The sequence below is a fragment of the Harpegnathos saltator genome, unplaced genomic scaffold (genome assembly GCF_003227715.2).
Source record: "Harpegnathos saltator strain DR-91 unplaced genomic scaffold, Hsal_v8.6 scaffold414, whole genome shotgun sequence".
NCBI lineage: Eukaryota > Metazoa > Arthropoda > Insecta > Hymenoptera > Formicidae > Harpegnathos > Harpegnathos saltator.
In genome coordinates, this window is record NW_020230222.1 from 424,495 (window position 1) to 451,604 (window position 27,110).

Genomic DNA, 27,110 nt, shown 5'->3' on the forward strand with positions numbered 1-27,110 from the left:
ATTAACGCAATTTCAAAGACATCTACCAATTAATGCGACCAATTTTATTAGCGCGCTTTCCTCTCCATTACTTTGTTGTTTATTTCGTAATCATTATCTCTTAATTGTTGTCATAATTATTATCACAACTTGATATTATCGTAATAATTATTACCACAATCGTTATTTCATAATCGTTTCGTCAAAACATTCTTATATACGCCTTTATGTCGCGACAGATACTTATATCATGGTGCGCAAATTCTTCCTCTCTCTTAATCTCTACAAAGAAATCAAGCTCGATTCGTCCAATTTTCCGCGCAACGATAACGGAGAGAGAGAGAGAGAGAGGGAGAGAAAGGGAGGGAGGGAGGGAGAGAGGGAGGGAGGGAGGGAGGGAGGGAGGGAGGGAGGGAGGGAGGGAGGGAGGGGGAGAGAGAGAGAGAGAGAGAGAGAGAGAGCTTGAGCTGAAAATTTGCGGTATCGGGGGAAGCCTTTATGGAACACTTCCCGGGGCTTGATATGAACGAGAAATTCATCATCGGTCGTGGGAGTGATTATCTAGAGCCTAACGATCATTTTCAGCAGGTAAAAATCGCTCAGCCGACACGAGCGGCCCTTACGAGCGACATTCATTGATAATAATTGGATGAACGCCATTGCATTATCGCCTTCCAATAACCGAGATGGGTCAGGGAACCATCCACCGCCAACCTCCAGATAATCCAGAGCCAACAGGATCATTACAAACACGATTTCGCGAGGCTCTTAAGAGCACCGAATATTCTCGTCGAGCGAGTCTGCCGCACCAGTCGACAACATCTCGTCTCATAACACGCATAATTCGCGCCGAGGAACGACCCGGCAATGCAGTCATTATAGTCAGCGGTCATAGAGTACATTTCTTCCTTCCTCCCCTCCTCCCCCTCCATCCGCTTCTCCCTCACAACCCTCTCGTCTATGTAATTTGCGATTTATCGACAATCCTTTATCCCCCCCTTACGGGAAACAGATTATTTAGTAAAATATGCAGCGCAGAACGTTGAGCCATTAATCACGTCAGTTATCGAGCGTGCAAGGTATATTTCGGGGCATTATAACGTCCCGCTACATCATCCATTTTGCTTTATCCTCCATCGATTTGACTTCCGCTATCATTCGATCGCGATTATTCCGACACGGCTGCGATGGATCCAGAAAATTGCGCGCCGACGTTACTTTTCCGCACGAAGGGACGCCCGCGTTCCTATGGAAGCGCGACAGCGCTCGTGTGTTTTATACGTCTGATGGTATGTAAGCGTCGCTCCGAGGGTATCATCCGACATCTCTTTCTCTCTCTCTCTCTCTCTCTCTCTCTCTCTCTCTCTCTCTCTCTCTCTCTCTGTCTCTCTGTCGATGAAATGTGCCTTCCGATAACAAAGATCAAGGAAATTGCGAGGGTTATCGCGAGATCGACTAGCTTCGGGGCGAAAAGAGAACGGCTCGTCTCGGCCGTTTTTCAGCGCAGAGCAGAAATCGCGCGTGTTTTGTTCGGATTAATTTTCTACATCAAGAAGAGTGAGTAACGACACAGATACTGTCCGACCGAGGCTGTCCGCGTGAATGAAGAGCGAAACAAGACGATTCGCGTATCTCGCGAAATAATCGGAGCGTGTTCGGAAATGGGAATCCCCCGTTAAGTGGTGGTCGCCTGATAAAATTTCCATTGCCGCAGCTTCACGATTCGAAAGTGCGTACCTCATTTCCTATCTCTTTGTTAGCGCTTGTCATCAATATCCGATAAGGATTCCTCCCGTGGAAAATCTAACTCCCCGTCGCGCACTTCGCGATTTTACTTATTTAACACCTCCACGGCGAGAGAGAGAGAGAGAGAGAGAGAGAGAGAGAGAGAGAGAGAGAGAGAGAGAGAGAGAGAGAGAGAGAGAGAGAGAGAGAGAGAGAGAGAGGCTCAGTTCGTGCGTCACTACGCATAAACTATACGTCACACGCGATATCCTCGGCTGCTGAATGGAAAAAAAAGAAACCGGAATATATACGGGCGAAAAGGATATTCTTCCTCGTGCTGCAGCGAAACTTCCAACGTGCATAAATCGCACACGCGAACGGGAATAAATCGCGCCTGCCGTCGTGTCGACTAATACACACGCGATTGATATTTATAAGGACAACGGTCCAAAGGACCTGATAAGATTAAGGTGGCTCTGCTCGCCCGGCTCGATCCACCGCGAGATCAATCGCGCGCGCGCGCGCAGCCCTCTCGACAGGCGTTCGGCGAGGATGAACTCGCGCGGCGCGGCGGAAAGAAAAGCGAGAAAGAGGAACAGAGGGAGAAAGAGAGAAAAAGGGAGGGAAAGGCAGCTGCAGATTCGCTCGCGTAAACATAAATGCATCGCAGACACGGGGTCCATTAAAAGAAGTGCCATCGCTTGTAAAACCGATACTGAGGGCCGCATCGCTCGGGATTATCCTGTGATTCGCCGCGCACCCCGCCCCGCCGCTCCGCTTCGCAGTGCGCTCGGCTCGGCTCGGCTCGGCGCCGGGGATTCGAGCAACATTGGAAATTGTCACTTTATTCGAAGAAGGATCTCACGGCAGACTAGTGTCCGACTATCTTTCAGCCGTGCTCGCGCCATACAATTGTCTCGAACGAGGAGCGAACGGCGGGAGAGAGCTCGGAGAGAGAACGAGAGCGCTGCGAGAAGAGCGTCGTTGCGCCGCGCCGGGAAGCGAGCACGGTGGGAACGTAACGACTGCATTCAGCTCGAGTGCTCGCAATGGCCCGCATTTTGCGACGACTTAACGAAACTTATATTGATATTTGAATGCGGAGACGTGCCGGACGGCGACGGTTTCGCAAATTGAGCCTTGAGCGCCGCGAAGCTCGCTCGATGGAGCGTAACGTAATGTGTAAAAAAAAAAATTTGTACACATCAGTCGTCTCGTTGCAGACGATGCAGAGACTGCGATGTGCGGCTGTGTGCGTATGTGTGTGTGTGTGTGTGTGTGTGTAGCGATGAAAATACGCATACGTATGTGCGATCGCACGCAGACGCGCGAGACGCGGGGAAAAAATAGCGAGTCGGTTTAGCGGAAATTTTATTGGCGCAACTGCGCGCTTCCGATGTGTCTTTGTGCGGCTCGACGTCAGCGCGGCGGAACGTTTTAGCATAATTAGATAAACGCGCGATTCACAAAAACGATGCGCGATAGCGCGAGTCGCGCGATCGCAAATGCGCAGAGACGCGGAGCGCTATAATTTTTCATCGCGCGTAAGCTCGTTAATTTATTGCGGAGCGTATCAAAATGCGCGCGCGCACGCGCAAATTGCGACATTCCTCTTGGAAGCCCGAGCTAAATGCGGCAATTTGGGACACGCTCCGCGCGCTGTAAAGCGGTCATCGGCATCGTTCGATCCGATCATCAGCGATATTGCGTTTCTTTCTTTTTCGGCGTCGTGTTCCACCGTCGCAACTTCGAAATCGCGTATAATGCTCGTAGAATAACTGCCACAATAACGCCTCAGTTTTGCAACAATACGCGCGCCGTTTTGGCAAAGTGCACATACTTATCGCTATGTTTATGCTTGAGCTCGACACACTGCACGATAATACGGTAATTATCTGTGAATGAATGGCGTTTATGGACTTATTAACTTTCCTACAACGATTGCACTCCAATTAATGAAGGCTTTTGTATTTAGCGATTATGATACGCAAAGGTTAATGCCCTCGTTATCCTTTCATGCGGCTGATTGCGTCGATTATTTCCAACAGAAGTATGTCGTTACTGGCTGCGAGATCTTTCCCGTTCGTTTCCCGACTATTCCTGACTCTAAGTGGCTAAATTGCACGCTATAAATATTCGATTAACGTTCTGGCGACAACGTTCCGACAGACTTAGAAGAATCCTACCAGCGTCCCACAGAATTCCAACGCGGTACAGAAGAAATATTAAAATATCCGGGTAAGCACGGCGTATGTGCAATCTTTAGCAATCGAAATGGCAACAGCAAGTGACTCGATATCATAAAATCAATCATGGATTGCTGATTGATAAAGTGGCCGAAGAAGGATACTTCATTTTAATCATATGAGACACGTGTGCCTAAAGCTGCGACTTTGCTGTTGTTTAATGGAACTTGCCTTTGTTATTTCCTAGAAAGTTCGCTTTCAGTTTTGCCGTGCTACTCAACGGTCAATTTTTCACCTTCACTTTTCGACAGCACAAACGAGGTGAAATCTTGAAACAGCACTGCGATTGCTATTGACAGCTATTCATCGTTAACATCCGCAGGAATTCGCTGTTGAAGAAACGACGATAAACGTTGCCAGAGATCGTCGCTCTTGGTTGTAACGGAGAAATATGAAGACATAACAACTTGCAATTCGATTATTGAGCTATCACGCACGTTTATGCATTTGTCCTTCACGTGATTTTATATCGTCATTGACAGTCAAGTAATAGCAAGGCAGAGCGACCCACAAAGCAGAATAACTATGTCACTAACGTCCCTTGTTTTTCAGTGACGCAACGCACGCTCCTATCGTTACTCGTCCGAGCTATTTCCAGTGATACTCGAATAACTCAGATTAGTTTGGAATAACGTCAATGTACAAAATCGCTATTCATTTACATTCATTTACATTTACATCGTTTAAACTATTTTATCTTAATTGTGACATTTAACATCCTTATATAAATTTCTTTGCTTGTTCAATATTGAGGCTAGATTATTTATCTTACACAAACACACACACACACACACACACACACACACACATACACACACACATGTAATATAAGTCTGATAAGTCAATCTTGCAATATCGCGCAACCTTTCAATATAAGATACGAAAAAGAAAAAATGAACGTGGCACCAATTTGCAATGAACACGCAGTAAAATGTATTGTAGTTGTAGCATAGAATAATCATGTATAGATTTCCAACGAACTTCGCAATCGCGCAAAAATGCTGTTTGAAAGTAAATTGTGAGGAAAACGCTCGCTAGATACAGCCGCATGACGGAGCTTCTAATTTGCGGACACGCCTGAAATTCCTATCATTTTCCTATGTCGCTCGCGCGTATAAACGCGCATGCAATATTGCACGTAATTAGAATTTTGGACAGCCACGCGCACGCCGGGGCTGATATGTTTCGCGCGACGAGTGATCGCTGAATAATGTAATTGAAAACTACCGACGAGCGGTACCGTTCCGTTTAATCGGCTCATATAAATAAATCGCGCCCGCGCGCGCTGTCTGTGAATGCAGCGCGCTGATACTTCAGAATTATACATGCGGCCGTGTAATTTTAGTCAGCTAGCCGTTAGCGATTCAATGGAATAGCAATACTTATCGGCTTTCCCCGAGAATTGATTAAATTGTTAAAAATTCATCGCCGTCCATCGACTTACGAGCGCGTTTGGGAATTTCGTCCGATTCCGTGCATTCCGCTGGCGCAGCTCGGCGAATGAGAGATCCAGTTCGAGATATAATCGTCGACAACGAGAGCCATTACGCAGAAACTTAATATCCGAGAGAGAACACCAGTGAGGGAGTAAACAATCCCAGAGGAGAGCGCATCGTGTAACAGTTACTTCGGTCGTGGCTGAAAATATCAATAATACCACGCGGACTTGATAATTCGCGCTGCGCGTTTGAAATATGACGAACATTTCTAGGAGATATAAATTTCGCCTCGTTTGTAACGTACATATTAACGACTCATGTCAATAATAGTCAAGTGTTAACGCACAAACCTTGACCTTTTGCTGTGATAAAGTTGCGTGTGTATGTGTATGTGCGCTTACATCACCATACAGCAAAATCTAGTTCTAAAGTGTCCGACTTCGTGTATTCTCTCGCATATTTTTATCTCGAAGATGAGACTCTTTTCACTTTTATCTCCCATCGTACAAATTTATAAATAAATTCTCTATGCGCTGACATTTCGTCTAATAATTCTTATCACCGGTCAAGAAATGAAGCGTTAGTGGCAATGCATACCCGACCCTTGATTAGCGATAACAATGACTAACGCAAATGACGTATTACACTTCGCGATATTTATTACGTTACAAAACTACTTCTCAACTTCCTATGCAGAGGAGCAAGTTAACTCCGAATAGTCGGATACAAAATATCGACGGTTACATAAACGTTTTTCTTCAATAATTATGAAACAAGGACGTTCTGCTGTGCACAGACGCGTGGAGATGATTACTTCATCTTGCGTAATTCACTTTATCACGTGTCATCCTTCTCTTTCGAAAAAGTGCAAAATCATAAACGCAGAACGCACCAATAGTAAAAACTCCTCCTATGTATATTGACGTAATATCTAAGATATAATTACATCTAATCTCGACATGATAAATATTTATCTGAAGTTCTTTTTCTTGCCCGTTTTCTTTCTTATCCGTAATCTACATAAATAATCGAAATATTCAAATATCTTGGACGCGTTTTATATTGATATATATAAATAGGCGAACGATTAAAAGTGATGTAAATTATATGAGGAGTTATTGATTAATTATGCGAATTTATACATACGTTGAAAAATGTAAAAAGTCGCAATTTTCCCGGAGAACTCGGGTGTTTTTTGTAATTCAAATCGCCGAAAACCTGCATAATGGTTGATAAATTATGAATCTTCTTATAACAGGGTGTCCCATTTTAAAGGACCCACTCAAATATCTCAGAAACACTGCGTTAAATCGAAAAATGTAATATAATAAAAAATTGGGATTTCCATTTAAGAAAATTAATGATCAGTGAATATCTCGAAAGTAGCGCCATCTATATGCAAAATGCTACTGCTGTCTTATGTCCGCCTTCAAGCCAAACAACTTTTGTCTGAAACATTTTTCGATTTAACAGTGTTTCTGAGATATTTAGGTAGGTTAGGTAGGATTTAAAATGGGACACCCTGTATATAAGCTATCGATCGCTGTATAGAAGCTATTGATCGAATATCATGCTTTTTTCTTAGGATATTAACAAATAGTTGACAAATAAAATGCATTATAAGCATGCGTCATGGAGAAATAAAGGAAATGAATATGTCACAACATTGCAATAATGTTGCAATATTTTGCAACGCGGACGATATATTGAAAATTTTCAGCTGTAATTTGACAAATAACACCAATATATAACAAGCAGTATTAACAAGACGTACAATTCGTGGAATTTTTCTTTTTTTAATTATCATGCTATAACATCATATCGTATAACGTATATAATAATAGATATAGACAGAGAATCTTTATCAATATCAATGCGATTAAATTCTCGCTATTCAAAAAATGTTATTCACACTTTCAACAAAGATTTGGCAACCGTCTGTTTAAAATATGAGATGAAAAAAAATCTTTTTTCCTTAAATTTCTTTTATCATGCAGAATTATGAAATATAAAATATTGTCAAATTTTTTATTTAACATTGATGTACGAGATTCATAACTGATCAACTATTGTGCAAAATGTTTAATCATTTTGAGATTTTTAAAATATCAACAAAAATACGAAAAATCATATTTTATTCGAAAAAATGTGTTTATGCCTGGTTCTAATTTTTAGCAGAAGCAGAGAATAACTGTTTTTAGATTCGTGTGTATACTTTCATCCCAAAATTACCATCTCCTTTTGAATGAACCTCCTTTTCAAAATAATAACATAAACAAGACAGAGTGATAAGATTATATACGTTTTTTGAGAAATTTGTTATTTGAAAAGTAATTTACTATTACCCGATATATATAAGTTTGTAAAACTATTAGACTTTCAATATGATATTTCTGGCCTATTGTATAATGTTACTCATTTTATCGAACGAAAAGCATTGTTTGTTATGTAATCGCAGTAAATATACTGGCGAAAAATATAATAGCATGCATAATCATCAATAACGATAATTCGTACGGAATATATTTCGCGATATTTACTGTGTGACTTTTTAATTCCAATCTCCAGCTGTCGGGAAAGAGAAGAGAGAAAATTCCGAGAATTATTCATTTTCAAGATAGAGATTCAAGATAGACAAATCCAACGGATTCTTGTACGCAGCATTTCTGCAGAATTCTTAAAGTTGCGCGAAAAAGCGTCCATTCCTTCGTTTACCGCTTCATCGCCATAAAATAAAATTTTGCATCTCTTTCTCCCACATGTTTCGTTGTTTCTCTTATTTTAATCTTCTTGTTAATTATCTAATCCGATATCATCATGGTGGGCCATCATAGTTGATATCTAATCGATCGATAGAGCCTTTTTCCCATATCTTATCTTTTCCCAATAAAAATCGAGTTGCGAACGAATCAGCGTGGGTATCTAAGGTGTTACAGTCAAGTTCAATCGGCTTGAAATGGATCAGGAAATCCGGTAATAAAAGCGACAACCAACCAAGAGATTAAACGTCATGTCCGTGACAGCCACTACTTGCGAATTGGACGATACTAAACACAGACTTATAATCTACAAACTTTCCACACGAGTATAAAAGGATCTACACCTATATTGTTGCATAAAACGTAATACTCCTACTCCTCGTGAATCATTTCACTTCTGGCTTGGCGAAGCGACGGACACAGTGAGCGTACATGTGAAAAGTCTATACAATCAGACGGAATTAAGGACCATCAACCTGCAGGTCAGTATCTCGATCGTATTACAAAACGTCTCTCTCGCCTCTGCATATCGACACCGGAACGGAAAATTATCGTGAATGTTTATCGAACGAAATTACTGACACCGGCAGCCTACGAGTCGTGCAACAATACTGTGTCTTCTGGTGGAAATTAGACCGACGGGAGGAAGAGGACAATTTCAAGTCAAATTTAACTAACTGACGACAAGTAACATTTTTACACGACATAATTATTTCAACGTTTCGTAAAAAAATTGCAGTTTGATGGTACTTTATTATGTGGTGCAACTGTGCGTACATGCATATGCCAGAGCGTACTCGCTGAATAACAGATAATAAAAACCGCGATAAATACAGCTGTTGATTTATTTAAAGAACTCGCTCTAATCAAGAAAAGAAGAATCGAACAAAGTTGCCGCAAAAACGTTAGTAAGGAATCTCACGCTTATACAAAGTAAAATAATTCGCGTGAATTGTGTTCCCGCAAAGTGAAGTTTATGAGCTGCATTACATAAAAATTGCACGCATCGCACAGATGTAAGTTTTTATCGGACATTTGTGGATTTTGCGGACAGATGTAAAGTCGCGCAGATAAATCTTTATAACCAATTGAAGTTAATCTAAAGCAAATTTTCGCATATGTCCTATTCAAATGTTTTCACGATGCGTCAATTCAAACTGTATGTTCTGATTAACAAATATTGAACGACTTTGATATAAAGCAATGTTTTTCCTTAGTAACATTTGAGTTTGATTAACTAAATATATCCCGCGCTTGATCTATGCAGTTTCTATGTGCTAGTCGTTATATAACAATTGGTTAAATTTTTTTTCTTTTCGTGCTGCAATGTTTTTGTTCCACGTATTCGTATTTTGCAATCATTGGACACTTGAGACCCAAAATTTTAATATTTCCAATAAACTACAATTAAAATATTGTTATCTTTTATGTTCTTCAAGTTGCGTTTTATTACGCATGTACTGTACAGCTTCTATGAAGAAGCGTAAATCAAGCAATAAAATCAGATATATAATCAGATAAAATCAGATATATAATCGATAAGAAATACTCAATTATAAATAAGTGTGTAGGCGATAAAATATATAATATATTCAAATGATAATATAAGACGAGATAAAAATTATCGTCTCGTCTGGAGTAGACGGAGCTATATGATAAGTTGCGCAACTAAAATTAAATAATACTAATTACTTAAATACTATTAAAATCATAAATTACTCTTTAAAGTAAATATTCTTATCAATTTCTGGACGAATGACGAGTAAACATTCACCGTAATAAATCATCGTCGTAGCAAACAGATCCAATAAAGAACGGAATGCCGCTTTATATTAGTAGACGTCACAGTTTAAAAAGGATCCTATCAACGAGATTGAAGATATTTCTCGTATCATATTTAATTTAACGTTACGTATCTTTTAAATTGCCAATTCCTTTTTTTCCATTTAGCGGTAGCTTATATGACGTTATTACTTATAAAAGTAATGTTCCTTAACGGAAGAGTCTAGACTGATTGATATGTTTTCAACGAGCCGCCTTTGTTATTTTCACACACGCACACGCCCATGTGTACAGATATCGATTTATTTCAAGTACATTAAAGAAATGCATTAAAGAAATGAAATGAAAACATTATTTACACCTTGCAGTGTTTAACATATCAAGTGAATGGGAAAAATATTTCGGAGAAACGTATGTACGAATTGCAAAATGCACATGTTTATTTTTTGGTCTGTCAATTTTTAATCGCTTTAAACATAAATCCGTTTTTTTAAATCCGTTGGTTATCGTGTCACAATTTTGAGCAAAGAAAAACAAATTAATACCTAGCACTCAAACGTACGTAATCGTAAATGATTATTTATGCATGTAGGTCAATGTTCATCAGATATTAGTGCTATCGACTTTCATTCAAATATTTCTGTACTTATTGCTGTAACCTATCGCTGGCTGTTACTGTATTTTACTGTTCTTATCTGATCTTTACGACTTTTCGTAAATCTTATGTCCGATCCCATTTTCATATATTTATATTTTAGCGCTTCCGACGCTTTGATTTAATCATTTTACGGTTTCTTACACTCTCGGATGTTACATTTTCTCCATCTCATTTACATTTCATTATGTATATGCCCCACGTGCCGTATATTTAATTACTCAAGTATGTGCAACGTGTCGAAAATTTGTGACCTTTGAATTCTCGCATCAAGTAAATAAAAGTATGATATAATAAATACGAGTATAATTTACACAAGAAAAATATACATCGCAATAAATGCAAGAGAACGTTTTTCTCGACATTGTTCCTTCTCATTAACATTCTACCTTTCAGTTGAAATTTTTTGACGCTTGTTTTTTATCGGTTTTTATCTTACTTTTACGACAATGTATCGTATACTAAGCGACTCATTTTAATGCTTCTTCTGTGCGTGACCTACTCACCCACTTAACTTTACCTTCACAAATTATACAAAATTCCCCGGTTCCCTCTCTCATTCTCTGGCATTCCGTGTTATTCCATTTCGGCACCGACTTTCTCCTTTCTCGTTCATTGTACCAAGAATGTCAAGTTTTTACGCAACATTTTTTTATCGTATCGCAGTTAAGCGAAGTAAAAACACCAATCCGACTCATCAACCTTGTATCATCCCCTCTTCTTTCCTTTTATTCTTCAGGCTTACTTCCGTTTCTTACTTGGAATGTCACTAATAACTATCAATTCCTTTATAAGTCGTGGTGTGTAAGATTTCACGGCATTATCGTTCTGTCGCTAAAACGGGAGATCCAATGTCGCTCTTATATAATTTACGTGTGTAAACACAGTCCGATGTGACAGCGCCTTTTTGGACTTTGTACATGCAGTAAAGTTTTTCGTAAGATAACGATAAAATAACGACGACAAAAATATCACATTAGAAAAAATTGACTTTAATATTTAGCGAAATCATTAGGTGCGTATACACACACACACACACACACACACACACATACACAAACATCTAATGGTATGTCGTGATTGAAATTACGCGGCCAAACAGTATTGTGCATCCAAGCATGAGATTCCTCAACACCCGATGTTTATTCGCTTACGATGTTCGGTTTCTTACATTCGGTTACACAACCTATATCACAGGCTGTCGCGCTCAGTCTCTGGTCAGTCGCGGTTAAGATTCAAGCCGTCATCCACACACCAGCGCACTCCGTCGCATACGTCGCGCTTGAACTTGAGAAAAGTGCGGATAACATTTCTGAGAAAACTCATCAAGAGTGAGATATAGTGGACATCGTTCGGCCCAACAAGTATATACGCGATCGTGGCACGCTGGACGTGTCATAAATTTCTCGCAAATAGCCGCAACTCGATCACGTTTCGACGGAACGTCTCGACAAGATGGGTACGTATGCCCTCGTTGGCCGGCGCGGCGGAGCGAAGGGAAAAGCGGCGGCCCATTATTACGCTCTTAATTGAAACAGCGATCTCGGACGCACAGGAATGTCCGTCTTGAATATCGACGGGTGGGAAGAAAGAAACGACGGTAAAATGGGCGAAAAACGGCGGACGAGTTGGCCCGTAGAGGAGGGCGGAAAGGCCGGAGTGGGGGGGGGGGGTTGGTTGGTAGAGAGAGAGTTGGCCGGGAAGAAAGGAAACGTGATAAATCTCACCGCGAACAATAAGTTATCGTAAAGAATCGTTTTCGCGTTTCGTGACACGGCGAGAAGAACAATGATTTGTCGGGGAAATTCTCCAATTCCATTTCCAATTTCAGAAATGCCCGTAGAGACACCGGAATGGCTGAATGTATGCTTCGTGCAGAAGGCCCTGCGAAAGTCGGAGGAGGACAACTCGATCAACGTGATCGATATATTCACGAAACCGGCTACGAAGAAGGGTGACAACTACACCAGTGATATGATTAGGGCTATGGTCGAATACACGCAAGATGAGGCCGGTCGTAAGGTCACGAAGAAAAAATCAATCATCATCAAAATCTCGCCCATCAACGACGGGATACGCAAGGATCTCGTGAGTGTCTCTTCTGATGTAGTTGCATTTCTCACAGCTCAATCCTTCAGAGATCAATGTTGTCTTCCGTGTCAAATCGAATCGGATTAAATCCTCAAAACTGAATTTGTAATTAACATGATTAGTAGCCGCACTAATAATACATGGCTCTGAGAGCTGCTCGCTGGATGGATATTCGTGTGAATATTTTTCTCCGGACTTGCAACACGCGCGATGAATCAATCTTCCACGTCAAACTATCTTCTGAGTCCCAATTATATTAATATTAAAATTCCACATTCCCACCTCTCTCTCTCTCTCTCTCTCTCTCTCTAATTATTTAATTTCACGTTAATTATTCCCTTTGAAGATTCGCACGTTAAAATGTTGCCTCAGTCAAAGGCCGAACCTGAACATCTATTTGTACTCGCCGGGTCTTAAAAAGAATCAATTAACGCAAAAATTAAGTATGATTTTGCAGGGGAGAGCGGAGAGATTGTGTCAATATGCGAGATCTGCATTTAAATTCTCGCAATTCGAAGTTTTCAAACGGTTCAAACAACACAAAGATATTTCCTCGAAATGGAATGACGAACGTAATTAGTCAATAGACGTCGGTGATTAGTTTAATAGCACTGACTCAGCAAGCATGTAAGAAAAAAACGAAAAATAACGAGATACTTGTCTAAATAATTCAAGAATTGTATGACTCGACATTTTGCGATTCGCACTTCGAATGAAGCTGCCGCCTTGACTCTGACTCAAACAAATATTAAGCCTATTCAATTCCTATCAAGTCGCACTTGTCTACTATAAATAAGAGTTAAAATCAATCATAGATGTCTACTATAAATAGTCTACTATAAATAAGAGTTAAAATCAATCATAGATGTATGCGTGCGTATTGTTAACATGGTATTTATACATAAAAGGGGCCCCCTCCCCGATTTAATTTATTTTTAAATAGTTGTTGGGGGAGTCTTTCCGAGTCGTTTCATATACATATATAAGGGTCGGACACTAATAGCTTCGGAGATACAGGTTGAGAAAGGATAGAAATTCGTGTAGTTTCATTTTTCTTCACGTTCCGAAAACTGTACGATGAGACGGTCTGTAAGTGAATAATGAATGTTCTTCGTCGAAAATATATGAAAAAATTCAAACATGAACAAACCAATAGAGTTATTTTGAAAACATAAACAAACAGGCCCCCCCACCTACACCCCTCCTTGACGGATGAAACTCGCTTCATATGGAAAGTCGTATTGTTCTGTGTCACATGAGTTTGCGATTTTCCACGTGACGCAAATTCGACCAGAGGGGGGTGCGGGTGGGGGGGCCGAAGACCCCTCCGCACCTCTCCCCTTCGGTGTGTATATGTGTGTATGTGTGTATGCTTCGGTGATTCATTACTTTAAATGAATTTTTACATTTACTACTTTCATCGTTTCTCAGCTTGTATCTCCGAAGCTATTTGCGTCCGACCCTTATATATGTATATAAAACCACTCAGAAAGACTCCCCCAACAACATATTTAAAAATAAATTAAATCGGACAGGGGGCCCCTTTTATGCATAAATACCGTTAACGTTAACGTTTGCTCACATCGTGACGTTACTATTATACCGGATTGTAATGTCGAAATTTGCACGAATGAAAATTTAAAAATGCGCCGAATGAAAATTCAAATTAATTTTGAAAAATTTGCAGATCTTGAGTTCGCCGCTCTTCAATACGGAAATGTCGATGATGTCAAACACCTTGCTCAAAATGAATCAGTTGTTGAAATTCAAACATCTCCTAAGCGCCAAATGTTTGTACATACAGAAGGAAGACATACCGCTTCTGGTGCTCGAGGACCTCGCACCTCTCGGTTTTCGTATGGCCGATCGAGAGGCTGGTCTCGATCTTGCTCACAGTATATTAGCGCTTCAAGGATTGGCCAAATTTCACGCGACATCTGTGGCTGTTTGTGAAAAGGTAAATTGCGCAATCGAAGTCAACGTGTTTACAATACACATCTTGCCGTCTAACTCTCTCTTCTCATCGCCAACATAATGTGAATCTAACATGGATATGAAAAGGTTACGTTATGCAAATTTTAGACATAATTAAATTCAAACCACTCCAAGACCAGCTTAAAACTCCTCGTAAAAATTCCTTCGACGTGAATAAAACTGCGTGTGATTTAAATTCACATGTAACGAGCATCTTGTCAGTATTATGATCGCGCACGACTCGAAACACCAAGCTCGAAACATTGAGATGTCTTTTCAACAATAATGAATCTCGTGTGACTTGTGTCAATTATCAAAAATTAAACAAATTCATCAATTAGGTTCACATTCACATTCACATGCGCAACGTGAAATATCGGATAACGAAATATCGGATAACGAAAATTTATTGTCACCAGTGTTGTAAATATTTCTGTTTTTTTCCCGTCTTTATAAAATTTGTTTCTTTTCTCTTTCGTTCTTTCGCGCGTTTTAACTCGCTCAGCAGCGTTTTATCTCATCCTTCGAGTGCAAAATTTATCATATGTATTCACTCACTTCTCCGCTCGTACTGTCCGACTCCATTACTGTACTGTACGCAACGTCAAGTTTTTGTTAATATTATTCTGTCAGCAGCAGATACATGCACACATGATTGTTTTATATATTTTTATATATACTTTGGAGTATTTTGCGTTATATAATATACACTAGGAAAAATGTATTGTTGCGTGAACTAAAATTTTGTTGTAACATAATCGTAAAATAATTTGGTTAAAATATGCCCTAAAAAACTATTTAGTTACTGTAAACAAATATCTTGTTTCATCACGGTTTGTTCGTATAACGTAATACTTTTGTTACAGCAATCAAAAAGCTTTAACTATATGAATTTTGTTAAAAATACTATAATTTTTTCTTAATATATAAAATCTAAATTTTAGTGCACAGAAAGACAAAATAGTATCCACTGGGCATTATTTTAGTTTACGTAAAATAATATTTCGTTATTATGTAATTTTTATGGATAAAATAACTAAAATGCTTAATTTTTATATATGAAGTCTAAGAACAAAATCATTTTGGTCCAGAGAACAAAGCAGAAAAATATATTTAGTTGAGACAACTAAATATTTTGTTATATAAAACAAGATATTTGGTTGCTATTAAAAAATGCCTCAACTAAACAGTTTTGTTAGAGATACTAAATTTTTTTTCCTAGTGTACAATAAGACGAAATATGATACTTAAACGCGGAGTGAATTATTAGCAATATTGAACCGTAAATTAAAAATGATGCGAGCAAATACGCGTCGGAATAAGGAAAAATTAATGCGATCGTTAACAATCTCTATAAAACTGAACCCATCCAAAATGAACATCGTGCTTCGCGACCCTAAACTTTGATACGGCGCATACGTATACGTAATGCGCCGTATCAAAGTGGTAATAATGCGTGCGGCATAATGGTCACCATAAACCGCTGCGATTTTGTACAGGCGAATGGGAGTTTGAAACTACACGGTAGATGATCCAGCCGGTATGTCTGACGGAGAATAACCAAAGTTCAATATCCGTTATTACCCTTTAGAGCAACGCGTGCTTCGACGCTTGAATAAGAAGGGGGAGAAACAGTCAAGTAGAGAAAAAAAGATTCGACAAATTTGCTACGTCATGTATAAATACTGATCTTATCGTTATTTATCCATAGATTTTGCTCCGATAATCCAGTAATTTTCGATAATCAGAGATATCAGTGAGATATCAGCGAGGTGTTGCCAAGCTTACGTAAACTTAAGCAAATATTTTAATACTTAGGAGCCGAGTCAAAAACAGCTGTATGCAGGAGGAATGTTCAATCCCGATCACCCGCACACCTTCCGTGATTTCTTCAATGTCAGTGTTGAGTCGTTAGGAAAAGAAATAGAAACTTGGCCGGAGATAGATCAAAAGTAAGACTCGCGTGCAAACGCAATTTAACGACAACATTAAACGTTTTCTTTTCTCTTCCTCGATTCCTGAGATCTTCCTGAGGTACCATGTGAAGCTCTTTCTACGAGACATATTTCTTTCATTAGATACGCAAAAAAAATGATTAACATCGCCAGCAAAATGTACGATATAGGGATGAAAGTAAGCAGGCCACGCGAAGGCGATTTCTGCGTGATCAACCACGGAGATTTCTGGGTGAACAACATGTTGTTCAAGTACAATGACGCTGGAAAACCAATCAGTCATATTTGTGTGAGTACGCCACAGAAGTGTGCTATAAACTAATAAGATGCCCAAAATATGATGCTTTTTCTTTCAATTATCTATCATCTCGGTATGAATTAAAATGATAAAATAATCACCGACGCGCGCTTCAATTACGGGCGAAAATAAGGCCGCGACATTGACCTCACCGACACCGAGACAAAAAGAGTCAACGACGATATGCGGTGCGACTCAAAATGCAGTGCATTATGAATAATGCAATAAATTCAGCTTGATCGAATTCAGATACATCCACCACCTGTCTGCCCGTGTCGCCCACGCAAACTCTCGACTTCCTAAACACGGGTGCCACTTCTTTTCCCGTACACGGATTTCATTTCCAATTCAATTGCCGAGCGCTCATGAGATCGATCGATCGTGACTTCGTTTGATATTGCAGGTGGACTTTCAATTGGCTGTCTACACATCGCCAGCGATCGATCTCCTCTACTTCCTCAGCACAAGTCCCTCCGTGGAGACCATTGAAAATAACAAAGATGTCCTGCTGGACGAGTACCTTAAAACACTATCGTGCACTATGAAGGAAATCGGCTGCAAAACGCAGCCGCCTACCATAGAAAAATTGAAGGACTCCTTGAAGGAAAGAGCTGCTTATGGAATGATAGCTTCCTTCACGGTGTTGCCGATAGTGGTGTGCGACAAGGATAATATAAGAGATCTCGATGAGATTTTGGGGGGTGGTGACGATGGTGGTTACGAAAATCCGAGTATAAAGGGTGCACTTTTTCGAAAAATAATATCGAAACGAATACCCATGTATGATGAAATGGGTTTGTTGGATTTGTAACCACGTGCTTAATCTTTCATGACATAAAGGGGAAGAGTAAGTGTAATATGAAAGATCCTACGAGTAACGAATAAGAGGAAATCCATTACGTATCTTATAGATATGTAAACATTAATAAGTTAATATTAATAGGTCACTCATGTGAGTTGAAAACATCGCTTCAAGGAAAAATTATTGTTCGATCTAAAGTCGTGAATGATTAGAAACGGTGGCAAAACAGTTACCAACCGATATTTATTTTAAATATCGTAAATTATTCCTTCATCGAAACGACAATATTGGAACGGACGATATTCAAGAAACGATGCGTATTAAAATAAGTTAGTGCATTTTACCGTAGAACCTTACTTTTATCATTTTACAGACACAAATTTATGACACAGAATCTTGCTAATCTTTCAATTTTAGATCCGATGTTTTATTCGAAGTTATCCGAAATTTGTCTAACTTATTATATTGGATCTGGGAAAAAGTTCGTGGCGTTTTTTTAGTAAAATTCAACTGGTTTTCTTATAGCGTGAAAATGAATTTAAACCAAATATGCTCCATTATTATCGACAATGTTTCGCCATTTTTCGGGTAGAGCCATGATGCCATCGGTGAAGAACTTCTGTGATTTCTGGTTGAAAAACTGAATCAAGTGGTTTTCACAGGCTTCTTTTGAAACCAGCTTAATTCCATTGAGAGAGTTCTGCAGAGATCGGAACAAGTCAGATAGTCAGAGGGTGTTATGTCTGGACTATACGGCGGATGCATCAAAACTTCCCAACCAACCAAGCTCTCGCAATTTTTGACGGGTCATCAAAGAAGTGTGTAGTCGGGCGTTGTCATGATGGAAGACAACACCTTTCCTATTATTCAATTCGGGCCGTTTTCCTTCAATCGCCTGGCGTAATCTCTCTAGTTGTCCACAGTAGAGTTGAGAATCAATCGTCTGACCAACTGGAAGTAGCTCATGGTGGACGATTTCCTTCCAGTCCCACCACACACACAGCATCACCTTTTTTCGGCGTCAATCCTGGCTTCGCGAACGCTTGTAACGGCTCACCATCCCTTATCCACGATCTTTTACGCTTCCGATTGTCGTACGTGATCCATTTTTCATCACCGGTTATGACACGTTTCAGAAATGGCTCGATTTCATTGCGTTTCAGCAGCGCATCGCAGATGTTAATTCGGTCTATCATGTTTTTCGCGCTCAACTCACGAGGAACCCATACATCGAGCTTCTTTTTGTATCCGAGCTTTGTGTAAATGGTTCAAAAAACAGTTTTGTGGTCAATGCCTAGCTCCATACCAATATCGACACTGCTGATATGCTTACCTTGCTGGACCTTTTCAAGAATTTCATCAGCTGTTTCAGTGATTGGACGACCAGAGCGTGACTCATCTTACACATCAAAATTACCAGAATGAAAGCGAGCGAACCATTTCCGCGCAGCAGATTTTGATAAAGTACCTTCACCGTACACAGCACAAATTTTCTCACAAGCCTGCGCGGCGTTCTTCCCTTTGTCGTAATAATATTGCAAAATATAGCGCAATTTTTCATTACTTTTCTCCATTTTCAAACGCAAACAACTTTCCAATCACTGCACCAATTTCGATGTTTCTACACTCAAAGTAACGCTCGAAGTGTCACCTTTCCAACGAGCGTTTAGTGGTGTCGCTGCGATCTGTGTTTCCTGAGTTATTTGCAACTGACGCCATCTAACGGGAAAAACGCCACGAACTTTTTCCCAGACCCAATATTCAACAAGAAAGAAAAAATTATATATAAAAAATTAATCTCGACATTGCACGAAACAATTTAATTGCCCGTGAAAGCTGATGAGGATACAATAAAAATATTTTCTTGTAAATGTTAATGAATATATTGCATATTCGTCGAGAGTCTTCTTTATTTATGTTATCACGTTTTACATGGCAAGTGTAATTATCTCCAAAAGTTTAAGTTCTCCAACATCTATAATGGCGTACGAATATAGCAGATAAACATCATATGTGTCATGTCTTTCACACGTATTTGATCAAAACGATTTACAGATGCAAAATGTTCCCTCGAGTCAAATTTTATCATAATTATGTATTGTCTTTCTATATACAGATTTATTTTACTTATTAACGCTAACAAAACTAGTGATAACGAAAACGAAGTAAACACTATTATCGACTAACTCCACCATGACAAATTTTACCAATGCAAAGATGTAACACACATTAATAACTAACATTGTAGCAAAAACATTGTTATACATTAAATTGGTATACAAAATTTGTTGGTTGTATTTATTCAACAAGAGTAAAATTAAGAATAAAATTATCCGGTTGTATGCAAAGTACCTCTTGGTTATCCTTGCGAATAAAGTCGAGTCATTATTTTTTCAAGAATTGTTAGCAAATTGTTTCCTCTATTTTTCTTATTAATGTTCCACCCAAATCAATAAATTTCTATACAATCCAGAGTTAACTACACACGGATAAGCTTTTTGCATCAAAGTAATATTCTACCATGAACCTCTCTGTATATAAGAAAATAAAAAAGGATTTTTACAATGTGTAACGAAGTTAAATTAGCGTCTATCTTTCACGACCATACTGGGTACGCGATTATTTTATGTCATTTTAAAAATTGTATCAAAATTGGAATTATTTTAAATCGCGTCGCCCAAATTTCGATTTGTTTATATTGGTTATCACATTCGTTAACCTACATACATTGCTATCGTACGTTAATACCAGAGGAAAATCTTGTTACGATGAAAGTATTCAGATAAAAAATACTTGAACCGTAGTAATTTATGTTTTAAATATGTTTTAAATATGTTATTTTAAATATACAGCGAAAAGATACAGTGTACATAGATAATAATGAAATACAAATAACACGATAAATAAACGTATTTTACAATAATTAAAACTTACTTCTTAATGTTTATCTCAGTATCGGTGTTATTACTTCGTTTCTTGCAGCAAAATAAAAATCACTGAGAGATTAGTAGCAATCAAAATCATAAACATGAAACAATAATCTCTGATTGTCCTCGCTAGAATAAAGATGCGCTACAACGCGACCAAAGAGTATTATAACATTGTATAAGGAAACCTAATTATCTCTCTTAACAGCTTAGTTAACTTTTACTCTCTGCTCCGCCGGTCAGAAATAGAAGAAAATTTCTTTTACGATGCGGAATGAGAGATTATGTAATGTTTGACCTCGTTGATTCAGATTAACATGGATTACTTCGATTATAGGTCACATTAAAAAACATGGAGGATTCTCCATTTTAATATCCCCGATGAACTCTCGCTGTATTTTCTCAGATGTTTATAACTTTAATGTAAAGAGCTTGAATACCAAGGCTCTCAATACGTTTCCTATGCTTCGCGACGATATTGCGAGAGAGAGTTTCCGTTTCCGTATTTCTACGTTTCTGAAACTGAATGCACTGAACTCTCGAATTCGAGATTTAATTTCTAAGTCATACACTCCCGCGATATTATACGCTCGCGAGCTTACAGGATTTAGTTGCACTTGTAAATTACAATTCCATTTTATTTTATTATTTTAATTCCAATTTATTTTATTATTTTAAAATACGCGCAGCGTATGCGCGACGACAGGTTGAAAAACACATTTGTAATATTAGAGGCAATCTCAACGTAACAACGATAGCCATAATTTCGTGGACTTTGTTGCTATTTGGCATAAATCTTGAAGATGGCCCCGGAGAAATTTAAACTCAAATTGAACTTTCGTAACATCTTTTACGGAATAATCCCGACGTTCCGAATAAATCTACGTGGCACAGTTTTGCGTGCATGTCGTCCATTTCGCGGAAACAAATAACGAGACGCGAAAAACAAAGAAACAGAACACACGGAATTGCTGTCGGACACGCGTTCTCTGGTGCATACCTATTTTATGAATTAATCGCGTTACTATAGGATAGACAAACATCTGTGGGGGACAAAATAGTCAGCGAAGGCAGAAGAGAACGAATTATTGCGCGATATCTAAAAGTTCATTTCCGTACTCTGAAACGTATTTATTTTTTGCTATTCTGCTGTACTGAACGAAAGAGCGAGAGGGCTGACGTAAATATTGGCGCGAGAAAACATGCAATCTTACATGATTTCAAGGCGATTGCTCTCTCGCGCGATATCATGCAATTACGAAAAATAATTAATTAACGATTCGATCGGTGATAACGATTGTATCGGTTCTTGATAACGTCAAAATTCCACTTCTGGAGGAGGATAAATCTTATCGCCATCTGTCTGTCTCCGATAATGATATCTACAGGTGATATTAAGAGAAGATTGTAAATATTACCGAGATCGTATTAACATGCCAAAGCTACACCTGTACACTGTCGCTCATTAATATTTCATGTTAACATTGCACGCCGTTAGCAGCCGGCTTTTATAAATATTATGTATATGTCGCGGTTTCGTATAATTCCCGTCGATTTTACATAACGCTAAATGATTATCGTCCATGTCGTCCCAAGTGATTCCGATTCATTGCAGGCATTAAGCGCACCGCCGAATAATTAACTTTTGTTACGGCTGAACAATGATCCCGGTTACTTATGGTATCCCATGAAATAAACAACGGCAAATCATTATTTGGCGCGCGTAATTACGCTACCGTAATGCGCAGACCGCATTACCGGTGGTGGTGTAAATGCAACGTTGTTTCGTCAAAATTCATCGCATAACTGGTAAATTTAACAAATTCATTAGTCCATCGACGATGAAATTTTGCTACGACATACTTTTAATTACTAATCGTACCACTCCTCACATCGTTGCGTATTTTTCAGAATTAACGGCACTTTCTCTCCCAACGATTGCAGTCGTCGCAAATATTTGCAGGCTCAAAACAAATTTTTTGTACAACGATATTATCTTTCACGCGTAAAAAAATAGGAAATACCTTCACAAAAGAGAAAATACTTCTCCGCACGTACCAAAAGTCCAAAGCGCGCCCAAGCTCGCGTCAACAAAAAGTGTCCATTTTTCTATATTTATCTCATTCGCCAAAAGTAATATGATACACGCGGCTATAGAGAACCGAAGAAACAGCGTCAAAACAGAATCGGATCGTAACAATTGCATATGATGATACCAACAGGCAATTAGCGTGTACGCCAACCAAATCGCCTCGTGTTTACCAACGACGTGCGCCAGTTGGAGCTACGTCGGACAGACATCGATTTCGGTTTCACAAGAATAGTAATACACCGGCGAGTTATCATGTAACTGTAATTTCAGTCGAGGACTCGATTCACCGACAGTCTTAGCCGCGACGGTACAAGTGAAAGGAATTTTCAGCCGCGACGTAGTTAAACCGCAATGAGTCATCGCTGTGGAAAAATCGCGCGCCTTCGTCGGGATTGCGTGCGGCTGCGTGTGAAGTGCGACGAGAGAGCGATGAATCGCGCGCTAATTAATATCCTCCAAAGTCGCGGAATATGTCGCCTTTCAATTCAATTGAAAACGCCTATCCGCCTATCTCGAAAGCCGCGAATTGTCTGGGCGCACACTCGCGCACACCTGTCTGCGGCGACCGCACGCTCCACCCCCGAGCGTGTGCATGCGTGAGTGCGTGTGCGTGTACGTGCGGCCGCGTGCACGTGACGTAGAACAAATGGTGATATTAATTACCGCGATTGCCATCTCCGATACTGAAATCGACCTCTATTAATCTGAGCTTACGCCTTTCGTTCGGCTTCGCCTTGCTGTGTGAGATAAATCGTCTTTGTTTAACCTCTCGCCCTCTTCACCTCCCTCCCCTGCGCCCATCGCCGCAGCGCCTCTTTATTCGTTACATGCTTGAGGAGGGTTTTAGCGGAGCTACCGAACGCAAAAAAATGAACGGTTTGTTTAAAAAGAATTTGGCAACTGAGCAATTTCTTTGAAAGAATTGTTCGAGAGATAGAGAGAGAGAGAGAGAGAGAGAGAGAGAGAGAGAGAGAGAGAGAGAGAGAGAGAGAGAGAGAGAGAGAATTTTCCCATCACAATGCATCTTATATTTTTAATAGACGTCCAACGAAAGTAGAGGGAAAAGAAGGAATAAACATTTCTCTGCCCTAGAGTGACATATTTTCGTTCGAAAACCTGTCTCCTCGAGCGCTCCGGTGGAAATAGGTCGTGTCAATCGTCGGTAGTTTTAGTGTTAACTACTCGCGCGAATCAAAGGAGCATAAAGACTCGAAAAAGAGAAAAAGAAGAAGCGTGGCGTTCCGAAGTGGCCGGATCTGACTCTTTATAATTTCGCGGATCATTCTCGACGATAATTGATACGAATAATTATATTCGCGGTTCCCTCTCGTGCTTGTTAGGAAAACGTGTAATTAGATAATTAAGGTAATTCCATTAATTTAATTAATTACCTCCAGCGTACACGTACTCTTTCGAAGTAGACGCGCTCTCACGCGAAACAATCTTGCGATAATTATGATAGTAATTACTAATTACGAGTAAAAAAAGATGGAACGCACGCACACGCACACACACACACACACACACACACACACACACATACACATACACAGTCGCGATGGGACACAAATTGCTGGAATCGCTTGAACAAGCAACTGCTCTCCCAAAGTGAGGTAATCGCGGGCGCGAAAAGAGGAGGATATGTAAATAACAAACGTTAAAGTAAACAGCCGAGCCGCGCGGCCGGAGAATCAAATGTTCGGCCGCCTGTTTTTGCCCGGCGCGCCGCGCCGCGCCGCCTCGAAACAGCCGGTCGTGCGCCAATATATCCGCCCTGACCCGCCAAATTTCTAGTGCTGCCTTTTTGCGCGCCGCGAATCATCCGTTACGCGGAGTGGCGCGAAACGATGCGTGGTTGCAGAACACGAGTGTCAAACATCGCCAGCGCGTGTCCGAGCGCCGAGTATTACCTGTAAAATTATGTGATTTGCCATAACCGGCAAACCCGTGAAAGTCGCGTACGAGCGGACACGATTGTCGAGCGCCGAAGACCCGCGAGCGGTGGAATCGCGCCGCGCGGAAATATTAACTAGCGTGCGAAATAATCTCGATACCGGCGACATATCGGACGTTTGTCACGCGCTCCGCATTTTCACGGTAACTGGCGGTAACGATTGGATATTAAAATGTCAGAGTTTTCAAGCGCCACGCGCGCTTGCGCCTCGATTACAATCTCGCGACGATCCGCGCTCGTGTTCGCGCGGCCGTGCGAAAGAAAGAGACCCCTCGCCGGGGGAGATGGCTCGAACTTTCGCTGGCCGTGCGACTTTTCTTCACGCGAATATACCGTAAATTCGCGCGACAAATATACGACGGGGCGAGCGCGTTGCATAATTTTCCAGTGTGACACTGAGATACAGGCCGAGAGAGGCCAGACTCTCCGAGACAAAACCGGGGAGCGAATGAAGTCGAACGTACACGATGATAGAAACACCGCAGGGCGAAATATGGCGCCAGGGTTAGGTGGTGTACGAGTCGGGGGGAGAAGATGGCTCGGGACAAAACGACTTCGTACTACCCTAACGCAATTTCCTCTCCTTTAGACTCTTTTTCTCTCTCTCTCACACACACACACTCTCTCTCTCTCTCTCTCTCTCTCTCTCTCTCTCTCTCTCTCGCGCGCACTCATAACGTGGTAAAGTGGAATAGCTCGAAGAGTCTGTTTTGTTTCACATTTCGAGCCATTCATTTTTTTTTCTTTCTTTCTTTTTTTCCCTCTATTATTCTCCCACTGTTCGTCTCGTGGCGAAGCTTTCCGACTCTTAGCCGGATGGTTTAAACGTTTGCACTCTGGGAATAAATTGGACGATTCAAAGTGAACGCCGCAATTAATGGCAAAGTAATCTCGTCGCGAAAGAAAATTAGTAATATATGTCGTATCGATAACGACACAGAGCTTGCGTCGACTGATCACTGTTGCGAGAATTTGTCGACTCTTCCGACTCGCGTAATTGAAAAATCTTTTCTACGGAGAGGATGAACGACGAAGAAAATTTCATCCCCTAAAACGCCCGACGCTCGCGCAAAGCGTCGGGAAATCGTCGGGCTCTTATTGACACGCTTTCATCGGCCGTGGCATGTATTCGATTTTCAGCGCGCGCGGACAAATGGCATTCGCGATAATCGAGAGAACACAGTTTGCAGACGGTTTCTGCAAGAGGTATATCGATAACAACATCGGGATGATCGACATATTGTCCAATGTAGGAAGTAATAGGCAATTTCTGCATCAAATAAGCTAATACATCAATATCATTACTCAAGGTCTCCAATCGCGCTACGAGGCCGAGATAGGAAAACGTCCCTTTCCGCCCATATTTCACATCTTGAATACAATCTATATAGCGCGTACCTGACTGCACTGCCCCGAGACCCTAGAACACTCCAATAAAGGCCCTATTCATTCCGCGATAAATGCGACGTTATATCGGCTAAGTAAATCACCGTCGCAGCGTAAATTAGCAACATTGCCGCGTGATACAGTCGCGCTTACGAATTCTCGTAAACCCATCGTGAAAACAATTTTCCGTTGATATCAAAATCGATTCTACGTAATTATAATTATCACCGTCGAGTAAAACAGAAAATTCGCCGTGAAAAGAAAAAAAAAAGAAAGAAGAAGAAGAAGAAGAAGAAGAAGAAAAGAGCAAAAAGCACGAAAGAAAGGAGCGGAAAATTACTCGCTGGCTTCTAACGAAATCGAAGCGCCAACTCCGCCGCTGCCGCCGTATATCCGCGGCCTTTGTCTCCAGAAAATGGTGCGGTATCACATGTGTAAAAGTAATATCTGGCATGCGAGTACCAGTCAAAGAGGTCTCACGGTTGAGTTATAAGGCCAGGCTGCGCGCTGTGCACACGCGCGCGCGCGCCATCGCGGGGTCGAAAGGGGATGAGGGTGCGCGAGAGGGTGCTGCGGGAGGAAGAGCGTCGCGAGCGAATATGAAGCGAGCTGCATGTATATCTGCACGTATATATGCACGTGTCGGGGACAGAGGGTTGATAAACGCCTCACCCGACAGCCCCCAGTCCGGCCAGCCGTCTTCCCCGCAATCATCTCATCGTCGCGGTATTCATAAACTACTCAGACAATGTCTGAAACTTTGCGTGTCGCGGACCGGTGATGCTCCCTGATACGAAATAATAGCGGCCGCGTAGTAATGAAGATCGCGCGCGCGAGCGCGTTTCCCGCCCGAGAGAGCGTACGTAAGAATATCCGGTCCGCTTCGTTAGGGAAAATGGCCGTCGAATCAGCCTCGAGAGCAGCCATTTTCCGCGTAACACGCGGCGCGTAAATACACGGAAGTTTAACGAGAGCCGCGAGAAATTATCCTTAATGGCCGAGGCCGCGATATTTATCAGATAAGCGTCAAGGTAACGCGTGTTTAA

General features: G+C 40.7%; 2 protein-coding genes across 10 annotated transcripts in view; one reads left to right on the plus strand and one right to left on the minus strand.

Annotated features, from left to right (window-relative positions):
* Positions 1-27,110, minus strand: part of LOC105186179 (basement membrane-specific heparan sulfate proteoglycan core protein) — a 249,256-nt gene that overhangs the window by 150,225 nt on the left and 71,921 nt on the right. The gene's annotated exons all lie outside the window — the stretch shown is intronic.
* On the plus strand, positions 8,435-18,186 carry LOC105186165 (uncharacterized). Of its 2 annotated transcripts, none has more exons than XM_011146210.3 (6): positions 8,435-8,630; positions 12,417-12,673; positions 14,364-14,633; positions 16,469-16,602; positions 16,729-16,894; positions 17,307-17,714. In XM_011146210.3, the coding sequence occupies exons 2-6, from the start codon at positions 12,419-12,421 to the stop codon at positions 17,712-17,714; spliced, it is 1,233 nt and encodes a 410-aa protein (XP_011144512.2). In that variant the 5' UTR covers positions 8,435-8,630; positions 12,417-12,418. The 2 variants fall into 2 exon arrangements, with proteins under 2 accessions (XP_011144512.2, XP_011144503.2); XM_011146201.3 differs by lacking the exon at positions 8,435-8,630 and adding an exon at positions 11,779-12,044 and having other exon boundaries at positions 17,307-18,186.